General features: G+C 54.9%; 1 protein-coding gene across 1 annotated transcript; it reads left to right on the forward strand.

Moving 5' to 3' along the window:
• The first annotated feature begins 10,323 nt into the window (after nt 1-10,323).
• SLC16A5 (solute carrier family 16 (monocarboxylate transporter), member 5) lies at nt 10,324-19,406 on the forward strand. The gene is made up of 4 exons (XM_008566058.1): nt 10,324-10,541; nt 13,608-13,751; nt 16,378-17,175; nt 18,896-19,406. The coding sequence occupies exons 1-4, from the start codon at nt 10,343-10,345 to the stop codon at nt 19,141-19,143; spliced, it is 1,389 nt and encodes a 462-aa protein (XP_008564280.1). The 5' UTR covers nt 10,324-10,342; the 3' UTR covers nt 19,144-19,406.
• Nucleotides 19,407-20,446: the final 1,040 nt, after the last annotated feature.

The raw sequence follows: 20,446 nt of genomic DNA on the forward strand, positions 1-20,446 counted from the left end.
GCTGGAGCCACGTGTGTGGAGAGAGAAGGTCAGAGCCTTGCAGCTCTGCCATTCAAAGAGCAAAAGTAAACATGATATGGAGGTGGAGTGGCCAGAGAAGTGCGAGGGAGCCCGGGAGAGGATGACATTGTGCAGGCCAAGGACACAGAAGGAGGAAAGGGTCCACGGTGTCCCATGCTTTCGGCAGATGAGGACTAAATAAGCCCATGGATATGATAACATGGGGACCAGAGGGGCAGAAACTGAGCTTTAGAGAACACCGGAAGGCAGGAGGGCGTGGAAGCCGACCCGGGGAGTGGAGACGCCTTGCATACCAAATCTGGGTGTGGAGGGGCCTGGGACAGGAGCTGGGGGGTGGGGGATTGGGAGGATACGAGGGGAAGGATAGACTTTTGTTTTTGTTATATGTTTGCAGAGACCTGAGCTTGTTTAAATGCCAATCTTGTCACGGGTTCAGATCCTGGTACAGGCTGGCGCCAAAAATAAATGAACAAACAAATAAATAAATAAATAAATGCCAGTATTACACAAAAGTCTACCTGTGTGACGACTCAGAATTCCTCTAGGTAGATCTGTGGTCCAGTAGAAATTGTAGACTTAGCAGAAAATGCTAAAAACCCCACAGTTCCTAAGGGAAAGGGGTGATTGAGAGGGAGAGGGTGAGGCCAGGGGTACCAGAGAAAACCCCTCAGAGGAGAAAGGTCTGGGGCTGCTATCAGGTCACCATGTTCACTGGGCACTTGTACTAGGTTGAATAGTGTCCCCCAAAAAATTCATGTCCACCTGGGGCCTCAGAATGTGACCTTATTTGGAAATAGGGTATTTGTATTAGTTAAGATGAGGTCTGAGTTATACTGGTTTAGGGTGGACCCTAATCCAAGGACTGGGGTCTTTATAAGAAGAGAAGACAGAGATACAGACACAGAGGGAAGACAGATGCACCTCTCCAAGCCAAGGAATGCCCAGGATTGCCAGCAGCCACCAGCAGCTGGGAGAGAGGCATGGGATGGTTTCTTTGTCAGAGCTTCCAGGAGCCAGACTCCCAGCCTCTGGAACTGTGAAACAACACATTTCTGTTGTTTTAAGCCACTTTGTTTGTGGTACTTTGTTATGGCAGCCCCAGGAAACCACCACAGCACATGTGTCATGCATTGTGCACTTGGCCAGACACCAGGACAGACCCCAGAGAGTCCTGACTCTTGGGAAGCTGTGACATCAGAGGCCACCAGGCAGGGCTCCCCAGAGGAGGTGGCACTCAACCTCCATCATCGAAGATGGTAGGGTTAGGGCCGGCCTGTGGCTCACTCGGGAGAGTGCGGTGCTGATAACACCAAGGCCCCGGGTTCGGATCCCATATAGGGATGGCCGGTTCGCTCACTGGCTGAGCGTGGTGCTGACAACACCAAGTCGAGGGTTAAGATCCCCTTACCGGTCATCTTTTGTAAAAAAAAAAAAAAAAAAAGAAGATGGTAGGGTTATCCAGGGGGGTGGGGTAGCTCCCTCCCGTGTGACAGCAGGGAGCTGACCAAACTCAGGGCTAGAGCAAGGAAGGGGAGGGACCAGCGGGAGGCTGAACAAGAACTCTGATTCCCGAGTGCTCTGGGCACCACAGAGGGAGGCCTCGGGGAGTGGCAGGATTCAGTCTGTTTTAGGACAGTTGTGGGGGCATCTGGGAGGTGGCTACAGTGGGGGAGTGGTGTATGGCCTGGAGACCAGAGTCAAGTGAGTGGGAGTGAGAGGGAGGGTGCAGGGGGTGGGAGGGCACAAGGGGCAGGGCTAAGGGCAGAAAGGCCCCTGGGGTGGAGAAGCTGATGACCCCAGGGTGAGCTGTCAGGCACCTGGCCTGGGCGTACTGGGAAACGGGTGGCCAGACCAGAAGCCCCACCAAGGCATGGGCAGAGTGGTCTGGAAACTCAAAAGCCAGGGGGAACTTTCTGGTGGTCACCTGAAAAGTGGGTGCTCTTGGGACATGAATCTGGTGGTCCAGGCAGGGAGGCTAAGTGGAGAGTTCCTATCAAGACTCAGTGCCCAGCCATGGGGGCCTGAAGTGGCCCCAGTGTCAGGAAGAGATCAAGCATGTGGGCAAGCCTGCAAGGGGAAAGTCAGCAGAGCTGTTGATTAGCTGGACATGAAGAGGAAGGCGAGGGGGAGGGAGGCCCCTGATGGAGCCAGAGCATGGGGGTGGGGGTGGCCTGAGTTGGAAGACAGTGAGGGGACTGGGGGGACAGGCTGAGTTGGGGTGACAGTGAGAAAATCACAGGGAGGTGGGCCTGGAGCTCCAGCGAGCACAGGCGGGCTGGAGAAGACAGTCGGGAAGGCAGGAAGAAGGAAGCAAGGAAAGGATGAGGGGACCCAGGATGAAGGAGTGGCCCCAAAGCCACGGGAGCCCCACTCCAACAGCCCCTTCCTGGGCTAGGAGGGGGCAAAGAGGGTATTTGGAGCAAGGGCGGGCCCCAGGCTGTAGTTTTAGGAGCATCTGCCTGATTTATGATATTGGGGCAGGGCGCAGCACAGGGACAATTCCAAATCGAAGGGGGTGTGAGGTCACCCTGTGCTTTCTCTTGTCCTGCTCCCCAGCCCAGCCCCAGCGTTAGGTAATCTGCTGCCTTGGAGTGGGACAGAAGCAGGACATCTCTGCCCAGGAAGTGGGGGCTGGAGTAGAGCTGGGGGTGGGTGTCGTTAAGTGCCCCAGCATCATGGCCAGCATTCCTAGCCGACCCTGGGACATTGCACCCGTCAGATCTGAGTTCAGGAGTGTCTGGGGAAATGGCCATCTGAGTGGCAGGGCCTAGCCTTCTGGGGCATGCTGCCAAGCTGCCACATGGCCTGTGCAGAGTAGGGCCAACAGGCAGGGGGCGCGCAGGTGAAGTGGAGAAAGGACAGAGAAGTTGTCCCTGGAACTGTGGAGAAAAGGGACCTGCATATAAGGAGGCATTGAAGGGGCCCCAGCCGCTTAGCAGCATGCCAGACAGCCTGGACAGACTGTGCCCCCATTGTTTCAGCAGAGGGCACTCAGGTCGTGCCCAGGACACCACAGGGTCACAGCCAGAGGCCACGAGCTCGGGAAAGGGGCAGAAGGACAAGGAGCCCATCTGGAGCTTTCAAGTAATTAAAACAATGTTATAGGACCCAAGGCGCTAGGCTTGGGGTGTTAAGATCCAGGAACATGGGAGTGACTTGGGTGGATAGTACTCCTTTCCTTCCTTCAGCCAGTGAGTAAGTATGTGGACGGCATTTAGACTCTCGTTATTATTATAGTTATTATTATCCTGTGCTATAGGTTGTGGTAAGTGCTGGGGAAGCCCAAGAAAACTCCTAAGCCTCAGGGTACCTAGTGTGGGAGACACACAACACACAGCAAGTCTCATGCCTCAACTTGGGAGATCTGGGAGGCCTTCCTGGAGGAAGGGGCTTCTGAGCTGACACCTGAAGGCCAACCAGGCAAAGACAATGATCACCGGGGCTGATGGTTCCAGGGAAAGGGAATAACCATGCCAAAGATCTCAAAGTGTTGGGCAGACCTGCAAGAGAATGTGATGGTTGTTATTACTGATGCATAATTATGCTATTAATTAATAGTTACTTGTACTAATTCTTAAAGATTTGTGACTTTTTTTTTTTTTTTTTTTTGGTGACTGGTCAGTATGGGGGCCCAAACCCTTGGCCTTGGCATTATAACACCTTGCTCTAAGCAGCTGAGCTAACTGGCCAGCCTGTAAAGATCTGTGATTTTGAGCAGGTGCCTCCCTCTCTCGAACAAGTGCCTCAGTTCCCTCATCTGTAGGATGATGACTCTGGGTCCCTGGTCACCCACCCCTCTTTGACAGCTGTTACATAGGCCCTAACAAAACCGGACCTGGTGACTAGATGTGAGCTCAGCCCTGCACGCAGAGGACAGAGTCAGAGAGGAGGCCTGGGAAAGGCTGGGTGACCCTGGCTCAGGGCAGTGCAGCCACAGTGACCATGCCCCCAGCCCAGTGGGTGCCTCACCCTGAAGAGGTACCCAGAGTCCAAGACAGTGGAGGGGGTGTCCCCAGATCTCTATCAACTTCATCTTGTGAAGTAAAGGTTGACGTGTAGGGTGGGTCTCCCCAGAGGACAGTGGGGTCCTGGGAAACCCCCACTGCTCAATTTTTTTCAGGGAGGGGAAGGAGCCTCCAGAGCAAGTCCCTGGGTCCTGCCAGGATACACAGGTGTCAGGGGAGGTGGCTGTATCCAGCCTGTTCTGAAGGTACTGCCACTCATGGGACTGGACCAGGTGAGATAAAGGGTGCTGAGATGGTGGAAGTATTACCCCCTCAGGCCCCTGTTACATGACAGGACTGGGACCAATGTTATTGGGCCATGGGGCAAACCTTACTGGATCCCAATCCCCTCTTCCCAACGTTTGTATCCTGGGAACCTGAGACTAAGCTGAATGTCCTCATGTCAGAGCCAGCTTTTTCTTGGCAGTTAAGGACAAGGGACATCAACACCAGCCCTGGGGCTGTTGGGAAGAAAATGAACCACAGGCACAATGATGACTTGTTTGTTTTTTTTGTTTGTTTTGGCAGCTGGCTGGTATTAATTTCTGTCTAAAACATTCCTTACAACCTTACACAAGTATCTCGTACACAGGTCACCCAGAAGTTAGGCCATCCCAGTGCCTGTGAAATGGTATCATATTATGGTTTTGATTTGCATTTCTTTGATCAATAACTATGTGGAGCTTCTTTTCATATGCTTGTTGGACATTGTATATGTTTTTTTAAATTATTTATTTATTTATTTAGGGTGACTGGCCGATATGGGGATCCAAACCCATGACTTGGTGTTATAAGGCTGCGCTCTAACCAACTGAGCTAACCAGCCGGCCTTATTCATTTTCTTGATGGTGTCCTTTGGGGAACAAAAGCTTCTGAATTTTGAATAAATCCAATTTATGTATTTTCTTCTCCCCGTTGTCATTGTGCTTTTGATGTCCTATCTACGAACTCTAACCAACTGAGCTAACCAGGCGGCCTTATTCATTTTCTTGATGGTGTCCTTTGGGGAACAAAAGCTTCTGAATTTTGAACAAATCCAATTTATGTATTTTCTTCTCCCCGTTGTCATTGTGCTTTTGATGTCCTATCTACGAACCTATTACCTAATTCACATTCATGAAGATTGACTCTTGTGTTTTCTTCTAAGAGCTTTAAAGTTTTAGCTCTTATGTTGTGGTCTATGGCGTTAATTTTTGTAGATGGTGAGAGGTAGAGGTCCAACCTCGTTATTTATGTGGCTGTCCAGTTGTTCTAGCACAGTTTTGCTGAAAAGATGATTCTTTCCACATTGAATTGTCTCAGCGTCCTGGTGGAAAAACCAATCGAGCCTAAGTGTAAGGAAGGGGTTAACCTCAACTCTGTTGCATTGATATACACATCTGGCCTTATGCCAGTACCACGCTGTCCTGACTACTGTAACTTTGTAGTGATTGCATTAATAATGCACATCAGGGGCTGGCTAAGTGTGGGAGGAGCGTGACAATGGGGCTGTCGTCCTGAGTGGCGCATTCGTAAGTGGGGGCGTCCTCTGAACCGCTCCCGGGCCACCGGGTCTGCCCTGCTCGCCCAGAGCTGTCTGCTTGGGTTCCCGCGGGTGCGGCTCTCGAAGACCCAGGCTTTCGTTGGAAAGACCCCCGAGCAGCTACGCGCGCAGAAAAAGGACCCTTCGATCTTGCCTCTGCCTCGTCCCCACCCCACTTCCGCGGGGAGGTGCCATCTCCTCACCACGCGCTTTCTCCCTCCCCCTCCCGGGGCCCCGGAGACCAGCGCGGGGTGGCCACGAGCCCGGAAAGCGTGCGTCTGGGCCATATGCAAATCACATGCTAACGACATGCAAATGTCCGCCAGCACCGCCCGGGTACCGACCACATGCAGCCACCGGACCCCCACGGAGCCAGGCCTCGCCCTCCCACCCCGACCCGAGCCCCCGGCGGAGGCTGGGAGATGAGTTCCCGCTTCCCGCCTCCCGCCTGTCCCCGCCCCACCCTCCCCGGTCCCCGCCGCAGGACGCCGCGCCGGGCCGGAGCGCGGCCACCTCTCCGCCGGTCCCCGTGCAGCTGGTGAGCGCGCTGCCCGGGCCCCACTGTTTCCAAGGCGTCCCTCCCCCCGGGTCCCTGCCAGCGTTGTCGCAGACTCCCTGCCCTGGGCCTCCGGGCTCCCTTTCCACCTGTGGCGGGTTTCTTTGCGGTGAGAACCCGGAAAAGCCCTCCTGTCCCCGTCCTGGACCGCCCCAGATCCCGGATTCGATCTCCAGAGCCTGGGGTGGCTGGGGATGACCACGCCTAAAGGGGACCCTCCAAGGCGACTGCCTCCCCCCACGGCCTTGGGAGGGGGCGGGCACGACCCGGGGCGTGGCCTCGAATCTCAAGGCGGGCGCCGCCTGCCCGGAGGAAATCCGTCCCAGGAAGGGTGGGAAAGCGGGGTCGAAACCGGGGCCCCGGGCAGGACGGCGGGGATGGGCCAGGGTGACAAGAGGTCATGCAAGTGCTGTTGCCTGTCCCATCCGCCTTCCAGCCTGTGTTCAGCGGGCCCCAGCGGGGAATGTGGGGAGCACGTTTGGAGGCCGGAGAGAGGATCAGGGTGACTTGCGCCAGCTCACCCACCTCTAAAAGCGCCTTCTGCCTTCCCAGCCCTGCTAGGACTCGTCAGCCCCAAGCTCAAGGGGGTTCTTGCTGCTCTCTGCTGGGTGGGAGCCTTTCTGCTGCTGGCCTTGGGAGCACGTTTGGAGACCGGAGAGAGGATCAGGGTGACTTGCGCCAGCTCACCCACCTCTAAAAGCGCCTTCTGCCTTCCCAGCCCTGCTAGGACTCGTCAGCCCCAAGCTCAAGGGGGTTCTTGCTGCTCTCTGCTGGGTGGGAGCCCTTCTGCTGCTGGCCTGGGCCCTGGGCTCCAGGCCCGCTGCCTGCTTGATATGAGATCTGGGCAGGGAGGGAGTCCCAGGGCCCACCTGGGGGTGCCCATCCTTTTGCTGCTTCCGGGATGGGGGGTTCCTGTTGCTGGCCCTCGGGGCTCTCCCACCAAGGAAGAAGAGCAGGGAAGAGGGAGACGAGGCATCCCCTCCACTCTGGACACCAGCCACCTAACCCCAGATCCCTGCACGAGAGCTTCGTTTCAGCCCCTTGACCGCACCTGCTAGCTCCAAGGGTCAGGGAAAGGATTCCAAGGGCCTAACAAGGCCCCTGTTATCACATAGGGAGCCCTAAAAACATAGACTGGGCATTTTATGAGATGGGAGGGCCAGAAATTTGATCTAAACTTTTGTCCTGGGCTGGTCGGTTAGCTCAGGTGGTTACAGTGCGGTGCTGATAAAACCAAGGTCCAGGGTTCCTTCCCTGTATCAGCTGCCAAATAAATAAATAAACTTTTGCTCTGCATATAAACTCAGCTTCATGCCACTTGCCTGTGAAGCTGGTACCACTGGGCTGGGGGGGTCCCTGACCGCTGAGGTTGGCAGCTCCTGTGGCCTAATCTCACCCCAGAGAACAAAGTGTCTCGGCTCTGTCTCCCTCCTTGCCCTGAACACACACTGTGCAGTGACCATGACTTATGGTTCCCTGTACATAGGAAAGACCACTCCCCTGCTGGGGCAGAGGTGAAGCCAGAGCCCCAGCCCCATCTCTTCTCTGCCCTGCTTGAGTCTTCTGGAATGGACCTGTCTGCCAGGAAGCTGGGTCACCCTTGGTCCTGGGCTTGCCTGTCCCCTGGGGAACACAGGTGGGTCACACTAATAGTACCTTTTGTGCTCAGGCAGAGTCTGGGTGGGGGGGTGCATGAACAGGTCCCTGCTCATAGAGGGGGGTGCATGAACAGGTCCCTGTTCACCAGTAAACAAGGGAACGATCCACTCCACTGTGGTGTGAAGACCAGAGACCGTTTGTTGACCTGCAGCCTAGGACCAGTGGCCTCCCAGGCCCGGAGGGAGGAGATGCATGAGAAGAGCCAGGTCCACTGAAAGGTTCCAGAGGGAAGGTGGAGTACAGAGTGAAGGTCACAGGAGCCTGGGCAAAGTCCCCAAAAAGGCTGCCCAGAAACGTGGCTGCTGAGAAGGGCACTAAAGGAGACTTTTTCCATAGAGGAAGCAGGACAAGGAAGAACAGGAGGGGACCAGAGCCATCAGTGAGGAGGGGGAGCTGGGCTGGGGTCTCGGGCTTGGGAGTGCCAGGACTGGGGTGGCAGTGAACAGGAAAGGCAGGAGGAAAGGGGAGGGCTTGGCAGTTCCTTCTGGGAGGAAGAGAGGGGAAAGGCTGAGGGGCCAGAGGAGCTGGGGAGGAGGGCTGAGCTATGGAGAAGGGTTTGGAAACTTGACATTCAGGGCAGTACAGAGAGGATCAAGTGGCAAGTGGCACCTGTGGCCTTTCCATCTGCTGAGGGAACCAAAATCCTGGAAGAGGTGAGAGCCAGTTTACTGGAGGAGCCCACATCTGAGGTGTTGCCCCAGCCTGGGGCTGAGCCAGGAGGAGGATCTCTCAGGCCAAATCCCTGCAGGGGCCGGGAGGGTGAGAGGTGCTCCCCTCCCCGCACTCGGGGTTGCACACACACAGCCCACGAGGCTGTGATGAATGGGACCCTCACCTGAGCAGGGCTCCTGGGGTCCTCTGGGAGGCAGGAGGGTTGGAGCGCAAGAAGGATAATGTTGAGGGTGGGTCCAGCTTAAGTACTGTTTTAAAACTCCGGGGCCTGCGGGGAAGGTGTGGGGTGCTGGGCTGGCAGGAAGAGGGGGTTTCATATTTCTGGTAGTTTCCGGAGTTTCTGTGGATCTTCCAGGAGCTGGGGCTAAAGGGAAGGAGACTGTAGGGAACAGCAGCTCGTGGGATCAGCTGGCCTCACTGAGGGGTAGGGCTGCCTCCCACTGCCCCACTACCCACAGCCTGGAGCCCTGAGCGGGGTGAGGTCTGAGGAAAGTGGGGGACCAGCAAGCAGCAGGAGAGAGACAGGAGGGGATTGGAAAAGGGCTCCGAATTTGGGGAGGAGGCACTGGTGCTTTGGAGGCCTGGTTATGACAGTTTCTGTGATGCGGGGGGTGGCCTGGGTAGTGGTGCTGGACTGAGACAGGACCGGCTGCACCTTTCCCAGCCAAAGATGTGGAGGGCTGGGGGGGAGTGCATGCACATAGTGTGTGACTGTGTGTCTGTATGTCTACATAGCATGTGTGTCACCGGGCTTGTCTGTGTGTGTTCACTTAAGTGTCTCTCTTTATGTCTGTAACTGTGTGACTGCGTGTTTACTTGTGTGTCTCTGTACATGTGTATGGGTCTGTATGCCTGCTGTATATATCTCTACATGTATTTGTATGTGTCTGTATGTCTATGTAGTATGTGTCTCTGGACTTTTCTGTTTGTGTGTCTGTGTAAGTGTGTGTCTTCGGATGAGTTTGTGCCTGTGTATGTGTGACTATTGAGTGTGTGTCTGTGTGTGTGTGTCTATGATCTATGTGCCTCTTTGTGTCTCTGTGCTGGGGGTGCTCAGAGAAGCCCTTGCAAGTGGTAGACACTATTTAGCATGATTTTGGAACTTTTTTTTTTTGGCGGCTGGCTGGTATGGGAATCTGAACCCCTCAGCCAGGGTGTTATCAGCACCACGCTCTACCGAGTGAGCTAACTGGCCAGCCCTGATTTTGGAACTTGACTCTCAGCCTTGAGCTTCTTATGAAAGGAGTGTTGTGGGGTGATTTCAAGGGACCTTCAGACGAGACCTGTGCCTTCTTGAAAGCTGCTGGTTGGGTGCCCTTTTTAAGCTGTGGGGTGGACGTTTCTTGCACCCAGCCCTGGCTTGCTCACCTTGGTTTTTACAACAGCACTGACATGAACTTTGCTGTTCTGTAGCACTGCAGAAGTCTGTGCTGGTGGGCAGGAAGCCTGGTCCTGACTGTTTGAAAATGGATCCTTGGGTGCTTTGGGGGGCATTGGGACCACACTGGCCCCAGAGGTCTGCTCCATCCTACAAGCAGTTATTGAGCAAGTGAGGAAGTCCCACCTGCTGACCACCAAGTGATGAGACAGCTATAAAGAATTCCACCCACCTGCCTTGTGCCACTGAGTGCCACTCACCCTGTTGTTCCTGTCCTTCCTTCCACCTCTTGCCAGGCTGGCTCTGGAAAGTGGGTGAAAGGAGATGCTGAGGCCAATGCGTAGGGGCTCTGGCCACCTCCCAGGGGGCGGTGCCCCTTTGTGATAACTGGTGCTGAGGCAAGCAGAACGGATGGTTTTAACCGCCCAGGGAAGGTGGCAGGTGGCTGCCAACCACTGGGCTCCATTCTGTCCCTTCCCCAGGCAGTGGTCACAGTGGCAGTGAGGCCACCACGGTGTTTATAGAGGAGGATGCCTCGGGCCCTGGAGCGAACGGACGGTGGCTGGGCCTGGGTGGTACTGCTGGCCACGATGGTGAGCCAGGGCCTCACCCTGGGCTTCTCCACGTGCATCGGCGTGTTCTTCACTGAACTGCAGCGAGACTTCCAGGCTAGCAACAGCGAGACCTCCTGGTTCCCCTCCATCCTGTTGGCTGTACTCCACTCTGGGGGTAAGCAGCATGGGCAGGGGCCAAGGGAGGGATGAGAAAGGGCCTGGGGTGGGGGAGGAAGCCACAACCTTGCTGGCACCCTGGGTCCCTCTCTCTGAGGCCAAAAACTTTACCTCCTGGGTGAATTCTTAAGATTTCACCTGATTTCAGCAGGGACGGCTCCCTGGCTGAGATCCACCTGGACTGGATTGTGTCTCCAGGAGGCTGGGCTGGGGAGGAGGAGAGAATGGGAAAGTGCCTAAGGCCTAAAGCCAGACAAGAGCCTGAAGTCCTCTCAATGGGACCCTTGGATCTACCTAGATGATCTAGAGAGATCTGGGATTGATCCAGACTAGGCATGCAGGGGTGCTCAGTGGCAGACTGGGAGGAGCCGGTGTTGAGGACAGAGGACCAAGTCTCTGCTGCTTCTCAGCTGGGTGATATCTCTGAACCTCAGTTTCTATCTCAGCAATGCTGGAGGTAATACCCAGCATCCTGCCCAGCTCCCACATGGGATGGCAGGGAAGACCACGTGGGCCCCTGGAAGGTGCTAGGAGCTAGGAAATATATGTGGCTCTGAATAATATTCTGGAGGCCCTCACTGGGGCTACAGGATGGGAAAGAAGCCTGGGGAAAGACCCCAGGAACAAGAGGGAGGCAGGGCAAGTGCGCCATCTCTCCCCAGGGCTCCCTGCAGAGGGGAGGTTCAAAGGCTGGGGCAATGGAGGGAAGGCAGCCCCTGCCTCCCCTCTCCTTGCTCGTTCTCACCACAGGTCTTGGAGGCCTCTGTGACCTGGTTGGCTCCTCCAGGAATGGGGGCCAGGCAGGAGCTGCCCAGGAGGGTTCTTCACAGTAGCCACAGGTGTAGGGACCTGCCCGAGCTCCTGTGCTCTCCAGGGAGACTCCACAGACAGTAACCTCAGTGGGGGGCATGGGGAACAGGCCATGACCTGACAGGCCCACAGGCTCTTGCATGTGTTTGCTTGGCTCAGCTGACCCCATCTCCCTGCCTACTTCCTTGCCACTCCCTCCCCTGGCACCAGCAGCCTGCTTATCATTCCAGGTCCCTCACTGGAATTAGGAGGGAGGGAGGTCAGACTGGGAGAGAGATTGCCACCCTCCTGGATGTCCCCTGAATCTGCCACTTGGGGATTGAGCTCAGGGCAAGGAGAGAGGCCAGATCTGACCCAGACTGCATGGCCTCTTGGCCTGCAAGGTTGGGGCAGGGAGTGGGAATCTCAAATGGTTCCTTCTCACACAGGCAGAGGGGGCCTTGGCCAGGAGCTGGGAACCAGGCATCCAGCAGGGCCCCCGGCTCCCCAGCCAGCTTTGGGCTCACCACCCCCTATCAGGCACATCAGCATTTCAGTTGGTGTGGGATTCCCGTCTGTCTGTCCATCCATCTCTTACATACACACACACATACACACACACACCCCTTTAGCCCGTGCTCATTCAGAACACTGTAGACATTTTAAGCTTGGCAGTATTACTGACCCTTTCCAGCACCCCGCCTTCACACCCTTTAGAGGTGAGGGCAGCACAAAGTACCGGCCTGCCTGGGGCTGCAGAGTGAACTCAAGGCAGACACGCCCTGCAGAGGAAATACTTTGCTTTCCAGGGCCCCACCCTAGCTCCCTGGCTATCAAGCTGGCCCAAGTCCCAGCCCCAACCCACTCCATGACTCAGGGCTTTCCCCAAAGTCACCTTCCCTGAGTCAGGCCAATGTCTCAGGAGTGGGGAAGATGTGTGGTCACTTGTCATGTCCACTCCAAAGCCTCACCTTTCCCTCGACAGTAGCAGAGACAGCAACCACTGCTGATTATCTCTCCTTGATGGGCTGCTCACTCCTCTGTCACTCTCATATCACACGGGCTCATACCACACATCCCCTTCCATGCCAAATGCACACACACACGTGCACGCACACACACTGCATGGCCACGCTCTGGAAGAGTAACTTGGAGAAGCTCTATTATGTTTACTTGGGGGCAGGGTGCTTGGTGAATGGGGCCCCTGCGAAGTGTCCAGGAGCAGCCTGCTTGGACTGGTTCATTTCTCCTTGTGGAGATGTGGGCTGGTGAGAAAGCAGCTTGCAGGGGTGGGGGTGGGGGGAGAGAGGCCCCCCTCCACATGAAGCCAAACCTCTAGGTGCAGACTTTGGTGGTGGCTGGGGGTGATGGGGAAGGGGAAAATGTACCCCACCTGATTTTCTCCAGAACACTCCAGAGGCCAGTGCAAAGAGGTGCAGAGTGGCCCAGGGTTCCACCCAATTGTACAGGTTGGAAGGTGGCAGGAGGACTGTGCCCAGTCTTCCTGAGGATTGGGGGGCAGGTAGAACAGGGGCTGGAGGTGCTCACCATGATTTATTTTTATTTTTTTATTATTTTTTTTTTTAAAAGATGACCGGTAAGGGGATCTTAACCCTTGATTTGGTGTTGTGATGCCCTGGGACACCCCCACCCTCCACCCAGAGACAGACCCCAAGCAAGGGGTATCCACTCGTGTCATGAACCAATCCTGTTTCACCTGGATGGAACTGGCCCCAGGTCAGTGCAGTGCAAGCCCTTGGTCTACCCCTCTAGGGATCTAGGGTCAAACATCACACAGTCTGACCCCTCATTCTGTAGAGGAGGAAACTGAGGCACAGAAAGGGATCAGGCGGGCCGGCCCCTCACCATGATTTAGATGCCCTGGGACAACCCCACCCTCCACCCAGAGACAGACCCCAAGCAAGGGGTATCCACTCATGTCATGAACCAGTCCTGTTTCACCTGGATAGAACTGGCCCCAGGTCAGTGCAGTGCAAGCCCTTGGTCTACCCCTCTAGGGATCTAGGGTCAAACATCACACAGTCTGACCCCTCATTCTGTAGAGGAGGAAACTGAGGCACAGAAAGGGATCAGGCCACATAGTCAGTCTGTGCCAGGAAGGGGATCAGAATACAGGCCTGTAGGCTCCAGGGCTGTGCCCTTTAAGCCACCTGGAGTGGCCGGTTCCTACTGGAACCCCTCCCCCACCCAAGCTATCCTCCTACCTCCAACCTCCTCATCCAGCTGCCACCTGCTGGCCGTCTTCTCCCCACAGGACCCCTGTGCAGCATCCTAGTGGGACGCTTTGGCTGCCGAGTGACTGTGATGCTGGGGGGCATGCTGGCCAGCTTGGGCATGGTGGCCGGCTCCTTCTGCCAAACCCTGAGCCAGCTGTACCTCACGGCAGGATTCCTCACAGGTGACTGTCATTCCATCTCAAGAATTTCTGGGCACCTACTAAAAAGTGCCAGGTGCAAGTGGACAGGGCAGGCAAGCCTCTTAATCTTCTGGAACTGCTCACAGTCCAGTGAGGGAGATCGACAACCAACAAATAAGTAAGAATATTTAAATATTTCTGGTCTCAACAGTGCTTAAGAAGACAGGACAGGTGATGTGATAGTATCCTGGCCCAGGGTGGGGGTGGGCAGACATGAAATGAGTCAACAGGTAAAATATCTAAGACACCCAATGCAGAAAATAAAGTAGGAGGGCTGGCCAGTTAGCCCAGTTAGTTAGAGGGCAGTGTTATACTGCCAAGGTCAAGGGTACAGATTGCCATACTGGTCAGCTGCCAAAAGAAAAAAAGTGGGGTTGGGGGTGGGTTGCGATTTTCAACAAGGCCATGAGGGAGGGCCTCGAGGAGAAGGGGATGTTTGAGCAGAAACCTAATAGAGGTGAGGGAATCCGACATGACGCTCTCTGGGGAAGAGCATTCCAGGTAGAGGGAACAGCAGAGGCAAAGACCCTGAAGTTCAAGTGCAGCGGAGTGGCCAATAGGTTAACAGGGCATGACTAAGGGGGTCAAAGAGATGGGGGAGAGGCTGAATGGGGGTTCAGTTCATAAAAGGTTTTGTAGTGAGATGAGAAGCCATTTGACGGGTTCAGGCAGAGGGGTGAGTGACATTATCCAACTGCTCTTTGTAAAGCATCTCTCTAGCTGTCGTGTCAGAGGCACGTGGTCATGGGCATGAGGTGCTCACAGCACAGAGGGTGGTCTGATGGCGGTGATGAGAAGAGGTGAGGCCCAGTGCAGAGAGAAGAGTCAAGGGCCGGCCCGGTGGCGCACTCGGTAGAGTGTGGCGCTTGGGAGTGCAGCGGCGCTCCCGTTGAGGGTTTGGATCCCATATAGAGACCGGTCCGCTCACTGGTTGAGCGCGGTGCGGGCGCGACACCGAGGGTTGCGATCCCGTTGCTGGTCACGAAAAAAGACAAAAAGGAAAAAAAAAAGAAAGAAAGAAGAGTCAAGGATGATCTAAGATTCCAAGAGTCAAGAAGCTGACACCAAGGTTTTTTGCCCTGAACCACTGGCAGGATGGAGTAGCCATTAAGTATGATTGGAAAACTAGGGGAGGAGCAGACTTAGAGGAAGATGAGAAGCTCAGGTTTGGTCCCGTAAAGTCTGGAGTTCAAGGGAGAAGCCCTGAGCTAGAGCTGGCCGTTCAGGACTCAGGAGATGGGGCGTATTCAAGTCTTGAGATGGGGTATCTCCCTGCTGTCCCTGAGGGAGGGAGGGTGGGCAGCTGAAGAGCTTGGAGGACTGAGCTCCTCTAAACACTCCAGTGGTCTCCAGAGGTCTGGGCAAGAAAACATGACCAGAGAGGCAGGAGGAGAATCAGGAGAGTTTCTCAAGAAAGTGAGTGAATGAAGTGTGTCGAGCCACCGATGGGTTGATAAGGTGAGGACCAGACTTGACATTTGCATTTAGCAACTTGGAGGTTGGAGACCTCAATAAGAGCAAGTCTGGTACAGAGGTGAAGGTGAAGGTCTGATTGGAACAGGCTCCAAAGAGATCAGGCGGAGGGGAATTGGAGATGGCAGATGTAAACAGTACTTCCAGAGCATTTCGAGGTAAGGGACCAGAGAAACGGGCCAGTACCCAGAAGGGATTGTGGGGCCAAGAGAGGGTTGTTGTTTTTTTTTTTTTTTACAGGAGACTGACATAATGATGAAGGAGAATGGTCTAGCAAAGAGGACAAAAAGGATGATGCAGGAGAGAAGGGATTGCTGGAGGGGATGCCTCTGAGTAGACAAGATGCAGTGCAGAAGTGGAGGGCTGGCCACAGGGAGCATGGGTGCACCGTCAGCACGGGTGGGCAGGCAGCTGAGTGTGAGGACGGGAGGAGGTGTTGGGGTGCACAGAGGAAGAAGGGGCCCAGATGGTCACCTAGGAGGGCGAGTGAATGACCAAGGGGGCCATAGTGGCACCCTGGGCCGCCGAGGACCACTGCCATGTGTGGTCCCTAGCTTCCTCTCCAGCATGTTCAGCTGTGCAGGTGCAGGCGTGGAGTGGGCGGGAGCTGGGGAGGCCCCTCTGAGCAGACGCGGGAGTGGAGCGCAGGAAGCGTAGGGAACACAACTCTGCAGATGTCCCGAGGGAGGAGACGGCTTGGTGTTCAGAGGAAGAGAAAGAAGCTGATGTGGCTGGATCATGGTGAGTGACAGGGAATGGCCTAAGATGGCATTCAAGAGGTGGGCCAGAGCCAGACCACAACAAAACCTTCCAGGATATAGGAAATACAATATTTTGGATTTTTTCCAAGAATGATGGGCAGTCTTTGGAAGGTGTTAAGCAGGGAGGGACTTAATCCAATTTGATTTTTAAAAGCTCACTCTGGTACTCCCGAGTGTCCCTGATGGCCTTGGGAGGGCAGATCTGAGGGGTGAGAAGCTTACAAGCAGGCTGATTCCATCTTCAATCCCTGGGGACTTGGAAATGGGTCTGGGCTCCAACCAAAAGAAGGCAGACAAATGACATGATCCCAGAACCCCCGTTCTGGTGCGGGCCGCAGGATGTCCCCGAGCTAGTGTCCCCTCTTGCACTGCAGGTCTGGGCTTGTGCTTCAGCTTCCAGTCGAGCATCGCGGCACTGGGCTTGTACTTTGTCCGCCGGCAGGCGCTGGCCAACTCGATGGCCTCGGCAGGTGTCTCCCTTGGCATCACACTCTGGCCGCTGCTCTCCCGCTACCTCCTGGAGGACCTGGGCTGGAGGGGGACCTTTCTTATCTTCGGTGGGGTCCTTCTCCACTGCTGTGTCTGCGGGGCCATCCTGAGGCCTGTGGCCCGTGAGACCAAAGAAGCTCCCCCTCCATCTTCCAAGACACCTGCACGCGGCTGCCTGGCAGTGTGTGGACGGACCATCCAGCACCACCTGGCCTTCGACATCCTGCAGCATAACACGGGCTACTGCGTGTATACTCTGGGCGTGACATGGATGTTCATGGGTTTCCCACTGCCACCCATCTTCCTGGTGCCATATGCCATGTTGCATGGGGTGGACGAGCAACAGGCAGCCCTGCTCATCACCATCATCGGCCTTAGCAACATCTTCCTGCGGCCGGTGGCTGGACTGGTGGCAGGCCGGCAGGGCTTTGCCAGCCACCGCAAGTACCTGTTCTGCCTGGCCGTCCTGCTCAACGGGCTCACCAACCTGGTGTGTGCAGTGTTGACCGACTTCTGGGTGCTGGTGGGCTACTCACTGGTGTACAGCGTGTCTATGAGCGTCATTGGTGCCCTCATCTTCCAAGTCCTCATGGACGTTGTCCCCATGGATCAGTTTCCCAGGGCCCTGGGCCTCTTCACCACCCTGGATGGCATTTCTATCCTCATCGCCCCACCACTGGCTGGTGAGGCCCTGGGAGGGAGGGCAGCCAGATGTGCCCAAGTGTGGCCTAGGTGGGTAGGGTATGGGGAGTGGAGCAAAGGGGAACCATCTGGACAGACTTGGGTCCAGTCCCACATCTCTAGGGGTAGCAACTTGGAATCTGTGATTTTTCCAGGCACCCAGGAGACTGTGCTACAGCCTGTTCTCCAACTGGCACTCGGGGTATGATCAGTTAAAAACATGGGTTTGCAAACTGGACCAACCTAAGTCCTTCATCTTCCTCCCTATACCTACATTTTTTAAAAAATTATTAAGGCCGGGATGATAACAGAATCTATCCTGAAGGCTTCTTGTGAGGATCCCAGTAAAGAGCTTAGCGGAGGGCCGGCCCATGGCTCACTCGGGAGAGTGCGGTGCTGATAACACCAAGGCCATGGGTTCGGATCCCATATAGGGATGGCCGGTTGCTCACTGGGTGGGCGTGGTGCTGACTTTTTCCAGGCACCCAGGAGACTGTGCTACAGCCTGTTCTCCAACTGGCACTCGGGGTATGATCAGTTAAAAACATGGGTTTGCAAACTGGACCAACCTAAGTCCTTCATCTTCCTCCCTATACCTACATTTTTTAAAAAATTATTAAGGCCGGGATGATAACAGAATCTATCCTGAAGGCTTCTTGTGAGGATCCCAGTAAAGAGCTTAGCGGAGGGCCGGCCCATGGCTCACTCGGGAGAGTGCGGTGCTGATAACACCAAGGCCATGGGTTCGGATCCCATATAGGGATGGCCGGTTTGCTCACTTCAGAGAGCATAGTGCTGACAACACCAAGTCAAGGGTTAAGATCCCCTTACCAGTCATGTTTAAAAAAAAAAAAAAAAGCTTAATGGAGAGCCTGGCAAGTAGTAAGTGCTATGCATATGCGTGCTTACTATTATTAACATTCTGGTTCTCCTTCCTGCCTGAGGGGCCTGAGCAAGTTATTTTCCTTCTCTGAGCCACAATGTCATCTGCAAAATGCAGAAGAGAACACCTGCCCTGACCATTTATTCACCAGTGCCAGTCACTAGGTGCACATGGCTGAATACAAAGGTCCCTACCCCCTTGGGGCTTACCTTTTGGAGGAGAAGTCAGGAATTAAAGCAAAGAGAAGTGTTTGTGACCACATGGTGATTTATGCTGGGAGGGAAACAAAACAATATGGAAGTAGAGACCCACATGAGAACAGCTGAGAGGGCGACATTCCAAGTAAATGAGGAAATGGGTATAGAGCTGTTGGTGCTGGGAGGCAGTCAACAGACAGTATGTGGTGGCACTTATTATGTAAGACATGGGAGGTTGATTCCAGCCCAATGGGGACAGTTTCCAAGGGAGTTCTCTAAGCAAGTGGAGAGAGCATCAGGAGGTATGGGTGGGACCTGAGAGGTGGCTGCGCAAATGTCCCAGACTCCACTAGCCCTTGTCTCCTCGGTTTCCTGCTCCCAAGGGTGAGGGGGTCGTGCCCTTAAGTTCTCTTCTGGCCTGAGGACTCTTCTTGCCCAGGCTAGAGTAGGTTTAGTGTTCCACCTCCCCCCACCCCCCGTCTTTTCATTCAATAAATATCTACTGAGTACCTACTGGGTGCCAGCCGTGATTCCTAGTACAGTGGAGACAAAAATAAAATCCCTGCTCTCACGAAGCACACATCTTATTGGGGGAGGCCTGGTAGCCCTAGGCAGTGGCCTAATTTGCTCTCTGTCCCCCAGGGTTCCTCCTGGATGCCACCAACAACTTCAGCTGCGTTTTCTACCTGTCAAGCTTCTTCCTCATCTCAGCCGCCCTCTTCATGGGTGGCAGCTTCTATGCCCTGCAGAAGAAGGAGAGGCGAGACAGGAGGGCTGAGGTGGAAGGAGCCAGCATGGAAGCTGCCCCAGAGCAGGATATTACCCCAGAAGGCAGAGACAGTTCCAAGAAGCATCTGTCCCCTGAGATCACGTATGTGACCAGCATCTGAGCCCTGAGGTCAGTTAGTGGCCACTGTGTCAACCCAGGAATGGGATCTCCAGCTGTTTTACCAGGGGCTGAGCTAAAGGCAGCCCAGGAAGCCTGGATCAAAGGTTGTCCAGGCTCTGCAAGGTGGGACTCAGCCAGGAATTGGGACCTCGGAGGCTGGCCTCTGAAGACTCAGTGTTTCTTCCAACAACAGAATCCAGGAACAGGCCCTCCTGACTCTTCTCCTTGGACACCAGGTTACCTGGGGCCCAGGAAGGTGGGTCTGAGCCCTGCTTGGGCCTTTCACGGCCAGCTTGTTCAGCTAGCTTCCCATTGCTGCTCTTACAACTGGACCATCACGTGCCTCTGACATTGTCTCTCCTTGTCCTCTGTCCTTCAGACAGTTCTGAAGAGCTCACCCTTCCTCTGGGGATCCCCTGCTTCCCTCTTCCCAAGTGACCCAGGCCTTACCATTACAATAGCCAAGATGGGTGGTGTGGCTGCCCTTACACAGATTACTGGGCCTCATGCTGACTGTGAGAGGCAGAAGTGGCAGGCCAGGCTGAAGAGTTGGCCTGGATACACAACTGGGACAGATTAAAAATCAGGTAGAGTACCCATCCTGGCACCTATGCAGAAAGCAGAAGGGAAGCCCCTGGCTTGGGCCCTAGATTCGGGTAGATCTGAGGGGTCTCCAATCTCAGGCCTGTTCTAGATTCTTCCTCCCTCCTTTGCCGCACGCTGTGTTCTTGGCAGGTAAGATAAGTGCTGGTTGGGAGAAGCCAGACCGACCAGGGGAGGAGACAGCTTGCTAGGCAGCTCAAGGACTGTTGAGAAAATGGGGCTGCTTTTGCAACAGAAGCCCTTCCACTCCCCTCTCCTGTCCTCCTGAGGCCTCTCTTCTCACTGCTGTGGGAGAAGTGTCTACCCCGGAGTAAGTAGTTGGCTGGGCCAGCTGCCAGCCCAGCCCTGCTCCCTTTTGCCTGCGTCTGTGGTGTGGTCAGAGCTCCCCCTCAATATTCTTTGCTGGTGGACTACCCTAAGGTTGTCACCGAAGGGCTGGTTATCATGAGCCCAGGCTTGTCCTAGCAGGGTACTGAGGGAATGGGAAAACAGAGTTTGTTTGAATTACACACAAAAATGTTCTCTGCATCAGGTCATAAACTCTGTGAACTAATAAAGCTGGAAGAGAAACCTGGAGTAAGTTTCCCTCCTCTTTCCTTTCTCTCAGCTTGGCAGGAGCTGCTCAGGCTCAGGACCTTGTTTGTTGATTCAGGCTCAGCCAGGCTCCAGCAAGAACATCTTATCAGGAGAATCGATTTTAT

This window comes from Galeopterus variegatus, unplaced genomic scaffold (genome assembly GCF_000696425.1).
Source record: "Galeopterus variegatus unplaced genomic scaffold, G_variegatus-3.0.2 Scaffold219, whole genome shotgun sequence".
In the NCBI taxonomy this organism is placed as follows: domain Eukaryota; kingdom Metazoa; phylum Chordata; class Mammalia; order Dermoptera; family Cynocephalidae; genus Galeopterus; species Galeopterus variegatus.

Coding starts and splice junctions, on each gene's coding strand:
- SLC16A5 (XM_008566058.1), top strand. CDS start 10,343: ATGCCTCGGGCCCTGGAGCGAACGGACGGTGGCTGGGCCTGGGTGGTA. Junction 13,752..16,377: donor CACGGCAGGATTCCTCACAG/GTGACTGTCATT, acceptor CTTGCACTGCAG/GTCTGGGCTTGTGCTTCAGC. Junction 17,176..18,895: donor CATCGCCCCACCACTGGCTG/GTGAGGCCCTGG, acceptor TCTGTCCCCCAG/GGTTCCTCCTGGATGCCACC.